General features: G+C 34.5%; 1 protein-coding gene across 1 annotated transcript; it reads left to right on the top strand.

The window, feature by feature from the left end:
- Positions 1 to 6,866: 6,866 nt before the first annotated feature.
- LOC131168359 (UDP-glycosyltransferase 73C3-like) lies at positions 6,867 to 8,746 on the top strand. Its single transcript, XM_058127724.1, has one exon. It carries the CDS (start codon positions 6,960 to 6,962, stop codon positions 8,493 to 8,495), a length of 1,536 nt encoding a protein of 511 aa, XP_057983707.1. The 5' UTR covers positions 6,867 to 6,959; the 3' UTR covers positions 8,496 to 8,746.
- Positions 8,747 to 13,969: the final 5,223 nt, after the last annotated feature.

Genomic DNA, 13,969 nt, shown 5'->3' with positions numbered 1-13,969 from the left:
AGGAATCTAGCGGCATACTGCTGAACAGTGAGGCGTCCCTGGGTCAGGCTAAAAAATTCTTCCACCTTTGCATTTCTAGTGCTGGAAGGGAAATATCGATCGTAGAAGACCTACTTGAAATGACCCCAGGTCATCGCTATTGTTACCACCCGTTGTTCCTCTAACAATTTCATTGCATGCCACCACCATTCAGCTTCTTTAACTAGTTTGAAGGTGGCGAAGAGGACCTTCTGCTCCTCGGTACAATTCAACAGAGCAAGAATTTTCTCCATTTCTTGCATCCACATCTCAGCCTTAATTGGATCGGTGCCGCCCTCAAAAGACGAGGGTTTCAGACGTGTAAAGTGATCAATGGTGCAACCCTGGTGCACTGGTGGATAGCTTGTTCCCCCAAAATCCCATCTCATTTCTTCCCTAACCTGACGAGCTATTCGTCCTAAAAGCATATAGGTGTCAATCTCGTCCCTACTAGAAGCTCCCGTTTCGCTTCCTTCTCCTTCATCCACACCCTTGCCTCTAGGATCCATCCCTGAATATAAATGTACAACAAAACAATTTAAAAAAAAAATATCCACATCCTTATATATACCATAATCACATAATATAAAACTGAATTAATATCCATATCCTCAATTAAACATCCACATCAATTTATCCACAAACTTTTTAACCTTCAAAATCAAATTCCAAATTTTAGTTCCACAACTTAGAAACATCACGTTGATGGATTTACTGTGGTTTTCTGAAACCGTCGACTGATTCGAAAAATCATAGAAGTTCGTCAAAGGATTTCTGCATCCAAGCTAGGAAACAACTCAAACTCCTATCAACACCCTAATCTACCCATTCCTATCCCCATTCAACTTAACCTATACTCTGGTATTAATCTTCCTAAGTCCGCAAGACTGTTACACGCTGATACCAAGTGTAATGCCCCGGACCCACTGCGCGGGGCCCAGTGCGTTAAGAGACCGACACGAGTCTCTAATACCATTCACGCTGCAAAAATAATAAATAATCTCAAAAGAAAATACTAGAGTCTATATTTACATACGTTGGTCCATAATAATTACAACCTAATCCTTCTTATTACAAAACAAGAATATATATATATATATATATATATATATATATATATTAACATAAACTAAAAAAAACATATTCGATCTACTATATCTAACTCACAAAACTACCCCCGCCCTAGAGCTATCTAAGCTCGATCACTGGGATAACCTGAAAAGATTTAGCATATGTCGGGGTGAGACACCTCTCAGTAAGGAACAAATAGTTTATAATAGTGTGTGGCTGAAGTGTTTATAATACAATTAAAATATCCTTCTAAAATGTGCACACAGTCCACAAGTAACCCAGATGTCATGCCCATAATCACACAAAATCAACGTTATTATCGTCTTTTGGCATATTCACAACCATCAGTATTTTATTGTTAATTTTTGAGAATAGGGAAATCTACTCGCCCATACAAGAAGGTTCCCTCTGCTCTAGTGCTAACACCAGGGCACTCACCTTTCTTAATAAGCCCTTGGATTATGTATTCAGGTAAAGACACTGAGAATGGGGAAGATCACCCGCCCATACAAGTGGCTTCCCTCTATCCTAGTATCCATGAATAACTACCAAAGTACTCACCTTCCTTAGCAAGCTCTCGGGTGGAATAATATACTTTACCCAAAATACTTAATTTATTAACATTCGAACAAAGCCAACACAATCGCTTCACAAAATTTCATGCATACGCTCATATCATAATCAATCCATACAGGATCCAATCACACAACATTAGTGTCCACGCAGGACTGATCAACACACAGCATCAGTGTCCACACATGACTAATCATCACACAGCATCAGTGTCCACACAAGACCAATCAAACACGCAGTATCAGTGTCTACACAAGACTAGTCCACACAGGACTAATCATAACACAACATCAGTGTCCACACAGGACTGGTCCACAGAAGACTAATCAAACACACAGCATTAGTGTCCACACAAAACTGGTCCACACGGGACTAATCAAACACACAGTATCAGTGTCCACACAAGACTAATAAAACACACAGTATCAGTGTCCACATAGGACTAATCAAACACACAGTATCAGTGTCCACACAGGACTGGTCCACACATGACTAATCATCACACAACATCAATGTCCACACAGGACAAACTAACGAACCTGTTCATGGTAAATCGGTAAACAAACTCCTCATACCACTGCCAATGTTTACCTCTCAATATAAACGGCCATATAACAAACTCTTCATACGACTGCCAACGTTATATGACGGTTATACCAGGTACAATATAACGACCTCCTCATACCACTACCAACGTTATATCATCATTTACATGAACCACACCACATATCAATAACACACTTGACTAATCAACCATGTCCATGCAATTATCACAGTACACTCAACCATCCAATATTTTTAGCCAAACAAAGTTCACAATCCAACCAGTATATTCAACCAAACAAGATTTATAGCCAATAACATTCACAATCTCAATGAATTCACCATTTCACTATGCTCATATTCATTTAATTGTCAAAATGGTCTCAACCACACAATTTTTCCCAATTTAATACATATATAATTAAAACAGTATTTTCAATATCAGTTTGGTTTAGAAAAATTATACCTGTATATGTAGGATTTTTACCCAAAATTAGTCATTTTAACAATTACTAAAAGCTATTAGAAAATATTTTCCCTTACCTAATTCTCGAAAAGTCCCTTAAAATGATTAGTCTTGCACCCACAGGGTTCCTCCCTCAACACCCAAAAATCTACATCCCCCATAACAAAACTTCAGTATTTCTTCGCATATAATATTTCCTACAACTAGGGTAAAGCCAAATTTTACATAAAATCCTTACCTTAAATCTAGGATGAATCCCCAACTAGTTCCACCGACGATCCACTCTAATAGATTTGTAGAGAACTCTTCCAGGAGCATCGTGATAGCTTCAGATTGTCGAACCGAAGGAAATCCAGCCTGAAATCGAAGAGAGAAGGGAGGATGGCTGAATTTCTAGAGATAGAAGGTGAGCATGCAAGAATTTTGCGCTAAAATGAAAGAAAAGTCTTTTTTATACCCAAGGATTCGTCGACGAGACATGTCGATTCAGCGACGAGTCCTATACACAATTCGTCGACGAGAGAGCCAACTCGGTGATGAATTTTAGTCTATAAAAACCCCTCTTAATTCGTCGACGAGACACGTAACCTTGTTGACGAGCTAAGTAGAACATTCGTCGACGAGACCAATTCATTCATCGACGAATGCTTGCTGCTTCCAACTTATTCCTCCTCCCCTTTTATCTCCTTATAATTTTAAATTATTTAAAATTTTCTGAGTTGTTACAATTGATAAAACCAGTTAACCTAAGTAATAAATTTTAAATGCCCAATTCACCCCCCCCCCCTCTTGGGGTTGTACCAAAACTCACAGATACACTCCATATCTGATTGACACTTTATTGTATTTGGCTGAGAGATACAGAAATTGTGTTGCATGTACTGAAAATTGATTACTATTTCATAGCTGCAATTTCATACATACTTAAACTGCCCCTAGGTTGCGTAATATTTTTGTTATATTAGTTGAACCAAGAAAAAATTTTTAAATCTCCAATTCACCCCCTCTTAGGATTGCACAAAAGTCAACAAATTTGGATTAAATACAAACACTTATTCTATAGTGAAATTAATAAAAAGAATAAAGTATGAAAATATTTTATGTCTTAGAATTAATTAAATGTAAAAACAAAAAAAATCATAATCAAAATTGAATCAATTACATTAACTTTCTCAAAACAAATTTTTTTCCTAGGATCCCTAAAAAATTCATCGTCATTATCTAAATATTCCTTAGATTTACTATATTTTTTTTTATGCATCAAAGGAATATTAAATGTTTAGATAAATTAAATAATAAGTAAATTCGAGATGTTACAATTGAATCACAACAGATTCTTTTTTGGTTAATTGCTATAATATTAATCCAAATTTTGTAATATTCGAAAATTTGTACTTTGATTTAATTTTTACAATATTATTTTATTTTATTTTTTATTTTTTTTGCATCGTCACACATACAACATACAAAACACTCCAATGACGCATGAAAAATGGTAGTAGTAGTTACAAATCTTCTTGGGACAATGACTTTCTCAATAATAATTATAAACTTATAATTTTCATAGTTATAATTGGGTTTCCATTCATCTAATAATTATTAAAACTTAGCGATGTCATCCTTAACATCTGATCCATTCAAATAATGGGAGTATGAGCAAAAAAGTAACTTCAGTCATATATAGATATAAACAATAAACAACCTCCATTTAATGATTTAATTGTTTGCTATATACAGTTAGCAGATGTGGATATTAAAATGAAATCTATTTGCTTGTTGGTTTCCATGTCCTAGGTTTAGTACCGCCCCCCCCCCCCCCCCCCCACCCCCCCCCCCTCCTGCACCATTGGATGGTTTTTTAAAAGGACCTCTTAATTAAAAAGGAGTAGATGAAAAGAAGTTTTTTGAAGGTATCTAAAAGTATTTAAAATGATTAAAATAGACACATATTTTTAAAAAATATAATTAATGCATTGATAATTTTTGAATATTTGAAAAAAAAAATTATTGCGACTTTTTGACAAAATTCAAGGCTCGTGGAAGTTTTGAAATCTCGGGCGAGGCAATATCTTTATGTAAAATCTCAAGAGAAATCAATATTTTTTGTCCTAATAATTTATTATTTTTAAAAATGATTGATAACCATAATACATCAACACTAAAAAAACTAATAATATTGTTAATTTAAACGAACCAAAAGAATCTTACCTACCATCCACAATTCAAGTATGATAGATGCTAAAAATCTAAATGCCCAATAACGCCTAAGATATCTAGAGCTAAAATATTAACCCAAATTGGATTAAATAGGAAGACTTATTCTATGGTAAAATTAATAAAAATATAGTTATATTTCTAATTCAGTGCACTTTTTGATCTGAATATATAATTTGTGCATGTTAATAGTGTGGATACTTAATCCAAGTTTGAAATCTATGCACCACAATGATCAATAAATCATTTTTTTTTTAATTAGGTATTTGAATTCTATTGGATAGAAATGACTCCTATCATGTTTGGCCGCTAAATTGGATTGAGATTCACTAATGTAGGGAAGAATTATCGGTTCAAGAGAACATATTTTTCAATTACAAGAATAAAATATATCAATTCAAACCCACTATGGTTTCCAATAAACTAAAAAGATTAAAATATGAAAATATTTTATGTCTTAGAATTAATTAAATATAAAAACAACAAAATCATAATCAAAATTGAATTAATTACATTAACTTTCTCAAAACAAATTTTATTCCAAAGATCCCTAATCAATTCATCCTTATTTCAAAATTCAACTGAAATATGAGTGTAGTTAAGACTTGCATATTTGTGTTTTGCAAATAATCTTCTTTTGCACTAGATGCATTTCTTTGAGTCACGTTCATTAACTATTAAATAGTCAAATAGGTTGGAGAGTGTTATTTTTCCTCTTTTTGATTACATGCCACCAATGCTTGAATGTTTAAATAAGATCACTGGTGTGGTGCATAAGTTTCAAGCTTGAATTAATTATCCAAAGTATTGACAAGCACGAATTGTACATTCAGATCAAAAAGAGAGCTTGAATTAATTATCCAAACTATTGACAAGCACGAATTGTTCATTCAGATCAAAAAGAGCATTGAATTAGGCAAATGACTATATTTTTATTAATTTGACTACAGAATAAGCCTTCTATTTACTCCAATTTGGATTAATATTTTAGTTCTAGGTATCTTAGCTGTTATTGGGCATTTAGATATTTAGCATGTAATAATACTTGAATTGTGGATGGAAGGTAAGGTACTTTTGGTTGGTTTAAATTAACAATGTTATTAGTTTTTTTTTAGTATAGATGTATTATGGTTATCAATCATTTCTAAAAATATAAATTATTAGGGCAAAATTTATTAATTTCTCTTGAGATTTGACCTAAAGATATTGCCTCCCCTAGATTTCAAAACTTCCACGAGCCTTCCTTGAATTTTATCAAAGAGTCGTAAACTTATCTTTATATTTTGTAAAAAGACAAACATATTGAGGATTGAGTGATAAAAAATAAGTGTCATGGAACGTTTATGGTATTTCTCAAACATCAAGTGAAATTAGGGTTTTGTCCAAATTATTATCATTTGCACATTCCTCATCGATCATCATGATAACACATGCTCATGCTTCAAGAGATTATGAATTGAGTTTTATGAAATTGGCATTTTCTGAAAATCTGGAGGCCTGTAAACATACATGTTTCCATTAAAAAATATAATCAATCTGAACCCTTGTATGGCATAATATCCATGCTAAAACCGTAAACCGAATGCCACAAAATAGTATAGGACATTACTGCCTGAATTATTCCCCCGTTCCAATCTAAATCCCAAAAAGTTCCGTTCTAATAATTCTATGCAGGGACATGACTACCACATATTTGTATGGTAGATTTTCCACACCCGCTATTTCCATTCAATGAACTTGGCAGAAAAGTTGAGAACACGACAACAGTCCTTCCTGCAGGAACTCCCAACTCGGAGAATCACCCAAAAGTGAGCCAACAGGGCATAAAGGTACCTTCCTAAAAATAAGTCCTCTAATTAATTATCATCCACAATAAGTGCCGCACCAAAATAATAATCTATAAAAAATAAAACAAGAACATAAACAAATATATTAATACAAAAAAAAAAAAAAAATGTAATTAAAAACAACAATCCCCGTCTTTAAAAGCAGTACTCCTGGCAGCCAGCCTCATCCACAATCTATCGTGGCAAGCTCTTCTTCTTCATCTTCTTCTTTTTCTTCTTCTTCTTCCATGGCTTCCACACAACCTCACGAACAGCTTCACTTCATTCTAATTCCCCTGATGTCCCAGAGCCATCTCATACCCTTCACGGACATGGCGAAGCTCCTCGCCCGCCACGGCCCCATCGTCACACTCATCACCACCCCCCTCAACGCCGAGCGCTTCAAAACCACCACCGACCGCGCCAAAACCTCCAACCTCAAAATCCAACTCATCCCTCTCCGTTTCCCCTCCCAAGAAGCTGGCCTCCCCCTCGGGTGTGAAAACCTCGACGCCCTTCCGTCCCTCGATCTCTTTGAGCAGTTCCTCAGAGCCACCAGCATGCTCCAAGAGCCCCTCGAAAACTTGCTTCAACAACTCCAACCACGCCCCAGTTGCATCATCTCCGACATAGTCCTCCCCTGGACTTCCCACCTTGCCCTTAAGTTCAAAATCCCCAGGCTCCTGTTCCACGTCATTTCATGCTTCACCCTCGCCTGCTCCCACAATATCCGTCGCTTCAACGTCAGCGACCGCGTGGCCTCGAATTCCGAACCATTCGTGGTGCCCGAAATCCCCGACCGAATCGAGTTCACCAAAGCCCAGCTGCCCAAAATTATGGTACAAGGACATGACGCCTCGGAGAGGCTCAGCAAGGAAATGAAGGAGGCAGAGTGGACGGCAGAGGGCGTGATGGTGAATAGTTTCGAAGATTTGGAGCCAAACTACGTGAAAGAATATGAGAAAGTAGTGAAGAAAATATGGTGCGTCGGGCCGGTATCGCTCTGCAACGAGGAGGCGTCCGATAAGGCCTCGAGGGGCAGCAGCAGCAGCGGTGGCTCTGCCGACGCGCACCGCTGCCTCCAGTGGCTCGCGTCGAGGGACGCGGGGTCAGTGGTGTACGTGTGCTTCGGGAGCCAGAGCGAGATATCTACTGCGCAGTCAATAGAGATAGGGCTAGGGTTGGAAGCGGTGAACCGCCCTTTCGTTTGGATAATTAGAGAGAGAAATTACACGGCGGAGTTCGAAGAGTGGCTTGCAGCGGAGAAGTATGAAGAGAGGGTTAAGGATAGGGGGCTGATAATCAAGGGATGGGCGCCACAGGTTTTGATACTGACACACCCAGCTGTGGGGGGGTTCGTGACGCATTGCGGGTGGAACTCGACCTTGGAAGGACTAAGTGCAGGGTTGCCCATGACAACATGGCCCATGTCTGCTGAGCAGTTTTTCAATGAGAAGTTTATTGTGCAGGTGTTAGGAGTGGGAGTGAGGATTGGGGTTGAGGTGATGGCGATGCATGAGGAGGAAGAAGTGTTGGTGAAGAAGGAGGAGGTGAAGAGAGGTGTGGAGGAGCTGATGGGTGAAGGAGGAGAAGCTGTGGAGAGGAGGGAGAGAGCTAGGGAGCTTGGGAAAATGGCAAAGAGGGCAATAGAAGGAGGCTCTTCTGAAATTAATATGGTCCTATTGATCCAACACATCTTGCAGTTACAAGCAAGTAATATTGAGAAAGTGGTGGAGAGGATAGTTCATGATGAGGTTGGAGTTCAGGGGGAGGAGTGCTGTTAATTGGATTTTTTATTTTTAGTAGTTTTCAATGATATAATCACTAAAACTAATTGTGATTTAACCCTACCTTGTAGTTAACTAGCTAGAAAGGGTTTATAGTGATGTAGTGGGGTAATAAATATCGAAGCAAAAGGGAAGTTGGGCTGCAACTCAACGTTTTTGGGGTTGGGGAACAACAAAAAATATAGGTTTAGTTTTATTTAATCATGTCACATTTTAGATAACTAATCTAAATCATAAATTTTGGATTATTAATTGTTGAAATAATATAATCAAATAGATATATACAAGTCGATAATGGCTCAAAACCTAGCTAAGAATTTAGTAAGTTGCAAAAATGTATGTTTAGTTAGCTTATCTAATAATTTGGCTCTTCTTTAAAACCATGTATTGAATGTTTATATATGATAACAAATGTCAAGAATTCAATTGACATAAATGTTCAAACTTGGTAGATAAGAGTCCATGGATAGTTTTAATGTTTTTGAACACAATAATTAAAAGTATGTTAGCTTGAAGAATGTGTATCAAACATACTTGTAAAAAGAGGTACCCATTTTTAATATGTCTAAAATTTTGGAAACACAAACACACACACATGTAGAGTGGTAAACCTCTTATATAATTTCCCCAAAGAATCAATTCACATAAACCTTAACCTTGCAAGGTGATACCAGATAAATATTTTAATCTCTAATAGGAAAGTAGCATGAGTAGATTCTTTAAGCAATATCGTAAGAAAGATCATAAGGTAATTCTTTAGTTTTAGTATTAAAAGAGGCATGCACATGGTATGAGAGATTTTTTAGGTAAAGATAAAAATAAAGGGAAAATGGATTTTGACTATCTTAAACAGGTTGTGAAGCAAGAATTGTATCTTATGAATTATATACATCCTTCATCGCTTGGTACATGCCTACTAAAAATGTGCAACTAAGTAGTCTATATATAAATCTTCACTACAGAGTAGTAAAATGATTTTTTCACCATGAGAGTATGGAGATTACATAATAAAAATTTGAAACCAGGATCATTTTAATTGAATAAGCTAACCTAACAAGGAACTTGATTAGCCAATCATAAGAATACAAAAAGACCTAAAGCTGCAAAATAAGAAGAAAAGGTTCTTACTAGTCTTATCAAAATACAAAGATTAGAATGAGGTAGATAATCCATAATTAGGAACCAAGAGAAGTAAGAATTAAGATGAACTCAAACCAATGAAATTTTCTTGGACTTAATGGATATTGTGATTAAGTGTAGCAAAGATGGATCAAATGTCCTTAAAAAGTACATATATAAATATAAAAATGAAAATAGAATGATGAATTATATTTTAAAGTTTGCCACTTCTCAAAGTGTGAAACTTCATACATTGGCTATTCCCCCACCCACCAATTCTCCTAGAACTGAAATTTGTTTATATTACCTACTTTGAATTAGATCAGAGGAAAGAATTGACTAGCTGGGACATGATCGAACTTTCAAAGACATTCATGAGGGATGATAACACTGCTCTCTTGTCTACTAATTATTCTATTGAGGTCTTGAATGTACTTGCTCTTTATAAACTTAGATCATTAGGAATTAACTTTTAGAGGGAACTTCCAAAGTCATTTTTATATAAGGGAGATAATTTTGGATCAATACCACATTTATCATGCTTCGACCTCCACCATGCCTTGTCTTGCAACAACCTACCTCCCTTTTTCTGCTATGTAACAGTCATTTTTTAACAAAATATTGTAGCTTCCAATTTTCTCACACTTGACTTTTCCAAAAGATAAATTAATTTTAGTTTCAAATTTCTAGAATATTTTGACAATTTCCATATTTTTGAAAAAATAGATTACTAATAAACTAATTTAATTTTGAATCCCTAAAATATTTGCATAATTAACAGTTATCAATATTTTTAATAAATGGATGTGAGGGTCACAACCCTCATGGCTACTAAGTACTTGAATGAATTCCAACCAAACACCTTTGTGGTTTTTTTTTTTTTTTTTGTAAGAAGCATAGTTTAGGGTTCATCATATTTAGATTTGTAAAAACTTTCGAAAAAATTTCATATAATTTTGCATTACTTTTTGCTGAAATTTATAAAAATCTAAATTCAAGATTTGATTTCCAAAAGCTCCAAAAAAGGTGATTAGGTTATGTTCAAAACTGTGAATTTTTAAATTTTATATCTAAATTTGTGAAAAAATTTTAAAAAAAATATTTGGATAATTTTGAACAAATGTTACAAATTAATATTATTTCAATAGGATTTGAATTTCACTCAAAGACATAACATAACCCTATGTTTGGGATTATAATTTTAGATTTAAATTTGTGTACATTTTGACAAAAATCCATACCAAGTAATAATAAGATTCCTTTTGTAGACACCCCAATTTGTCCGAGGCTCACATAACAAAAGTTAACAAGATTTTATTTTATAAAATGGACAAATACAAGGAAATGAGCTTTACATGAAAATAAAAATAGAAAAAATAAAAATAAAAGTGGGGGTCTAGATAATTCAATTCTCCACATTGACACTTGCACACACACATGAAAGAATAAGTTATTAGGGAATCACTAATAAAGATTGATTGATATGTTTATAATTTGATTGATCCATTTTTAAATTGATTGATCAAGTTTAAATGTTGATTTATCAATCAAATTCAATGTTGTTCAATGCTCCAAGCCTATAGACAAAAACTTTCTAAGAGGGATAGGATACACATATAAAAGAATAAATCATTAGGAAATCAGCTTTAAAGATTGATTGACCTATTTTTAATATGATTGATTCGTTTTTGGATTGATTGATTAGGTTTAAATGTTGATTTATCAATCAAATTCAATGTTGATCAAAGTTTTCAAGCCTATAAATAGAATTTTTCTGAGAGGGATAGGACATACACATAAAAGAATAAGCCGTTAGGAAATTAGCAATAAAGATTGATTGATCCGTTTTTTAAATTTGATTGATCAAGTGTAAATGTTGATTTATCAATCAAATTCAATGCTGATCAATGCTCTCAAGCCTATAAATAAAGGCTTTCTAATAGGGATAGGACACACATTCACACATTCACAAAGACACAATCACGGAGAAAAATCATATAGGCGATTGTGAGAAAATCGTAGAGTTCTAATCGAGAGTGAGCTATAGAGCTTGGGAATTGGAGATACTATGAAGGAAAAGGAAGAATTCAGAGAAACTCAAAGAACCAGAATCAAAGAAAAACTGAAGGACTGACATTGAACCTCGAGACAGAAGTAGCTAAGGACTAAGGTTAGTTCGTTTTTGTTTTTGTGCTTAATTTTGCTTTTAAATTATATAAATTTCAGAACATCTAGTGATTTGAGATGAAAATTTTTGTTTTGAAATTAACCCGTTATTTCGACTCGTTAACCCAAGGTCCAACCTATTGGACTGGATCCGACCCATTGACCCATAACCCATGAGCCATTCAACTGGATCGACCCGTTGATCCAAAACTCCAGTCCAGGTTGGATCTGGGTCCATTGACATGTTGACCCAATACTTAGCCCAGTATCCTAAAATAAATTGGGCCCAACCTAATTACTTTGTTCCAATCCAATTAGTTAGCCCACAATCCCAAAATGAATTGGGTCTAGCCCAATTGATTTTTTCTAAGGCCAATTCCCAAATCAAGCTTAGGCCCAAAGCCTAAACTGAAAGTTATTCGGCCCAGTTATTTGAACCAAATTAATTCAAGCCTAAAATATCAATTTATTGATTGTTTGGCTAATAAGAAAAATTGTGGAAAACTTTCCCCGGAAAATCAAAGAAAACCAAAAAATACAAAGGTTAAGACGTGGCAAGTGACATCATGTTAACATCACCCTTCTAATAAGGTGAATCAAATAAATAAATAAATAAAGTGAACCACATGTCATCACTGTGGATGGACACGTGGCCCATCAAGACCAACCGGATTTAACTCGGTTTAGACAAGTTGAATCGGTTTGATCTCTAAACCACTAGTTTTATTTATTTTATTTTTTACTTTGATTTTAAATTTTTAAAAATTGGAAAAAAATACTAAATAACCAAATTCAAGGAAAACTTTTTAAAAATTTAGGAAAAATAAATGAAAAATATTTGAGTTATTTTTACTCAAATAATTAAAAAATTAAAAATAAAAATGCCAAAAAAAAAAGAAGACAAGAAACCTTTAAAAATCCCAAAAATTTTTAGAATCATGTTTCATAAAAAATTTATAAAATTTTGAAAAAAATCTGGGAATGTTGTAAAAAACTCTTTCGCTTATTTTATTTGATTTTTGTATGTGCGCGTCCCAATGATTTAATAAAGGGTAAAGAAGTATTTCAGACCTCACTCATATTAGTTCTGAGGGGGGTTTGTCTAACAAGATCTTCTCGTATTAAAATCTCATTATACATCTCTACATCGTTCTATGATTTTGATTTTCCTTTTAAATTTTTATTCATTTGTTTATATATTTATTTTTTAAAGAGTTAATTAAAGACCATTAGATTCAATTTAGGAATAATTCATGATTAATTAGGTATTGTTCGTAGAATTAGTGTGTAGGTGCCGATATCTTTTCCTCACATAACTGAACCCTCGATCCAAATTCTAGTTTATGCGGATTGAAACTATTGGTTCCTTGACCTAAGATTAGTCTAGAAGACCAATACACAAGTAGTAATTAGGTGAATTAACCAAACTTAGGAAAATAACTGGTTAGTGACGATTCCATCGACTTTATATATTATTATTTCTCGTCATTTCAAACCCTTCTCCGGGACGTTACGACACCTTTAAATTCACAAACATAGAAATTTAAGTCCTGAAATTCATGCTTTTAAGCCCTATGTATTGCTGTAATTGGAAGCACTGAATTGAAACTTTAAGTTATACTTGATGCTTTTGAAATTTAGATTTAAATTTTTGTATACTTAAAAAAAGTAAAAATAATTTTATATTCTATTTTAGTCAAATAAATGCAAATTTAATTCCTAATTTCATGCTCTGAAATATTGAATTCTCCTCTTTTAAGTGTTGCCAAACAAGCTTCTTGGACTGGTTTATGTGTCATGCCTACTTTATTGCACCCCTGGGTCGTTCTACATGTCGTATCCTGTGCAACCTTAAGAAAAAAAATTCTTCACGCATGACAGAATCAACCTAGCTAGCTTCCTTGGCTGAAGACAACGCGGGGGATTATCCATATATATATATATATATATATATATATATACATAAAAATTAATCTTAATTGGGACCGTTAACAGCCAGGCAAACGGCCTGCTCAGAAAGGCCCAACCAATTTATATAGTATAGTTTTATCTAGGACACTACGGCTAGCCGCATAGGCCTTTCTATGCCTCCAACACTTCAATAATCTTGTTTTGTTTTTTTTTTTTTTTCGAAAAAGAGGTGGAAGTCACCCACATAACGGTCCTGTCGCAAGTTTATTAATAAC

This window comes from Malania oleifera, chromosome 11 (genome assembly GCF_029873635.1).
Source record: "Malania oleifera isolate guangnan ecotype guangnan chromosome 11, ASM2987363v1, whole genome shotgun sequence".
In the NCBI taxonomy this organism is placed as follows: Eukaryota; Viridiplantae; Streptophyta; class Magnoliopsida; order Santalales; family Ximeniaceae; genus Malania; species Malania oleifera.
This window is presented reverse-complemented; position numbering and strand designations above follow the sequence as displayed.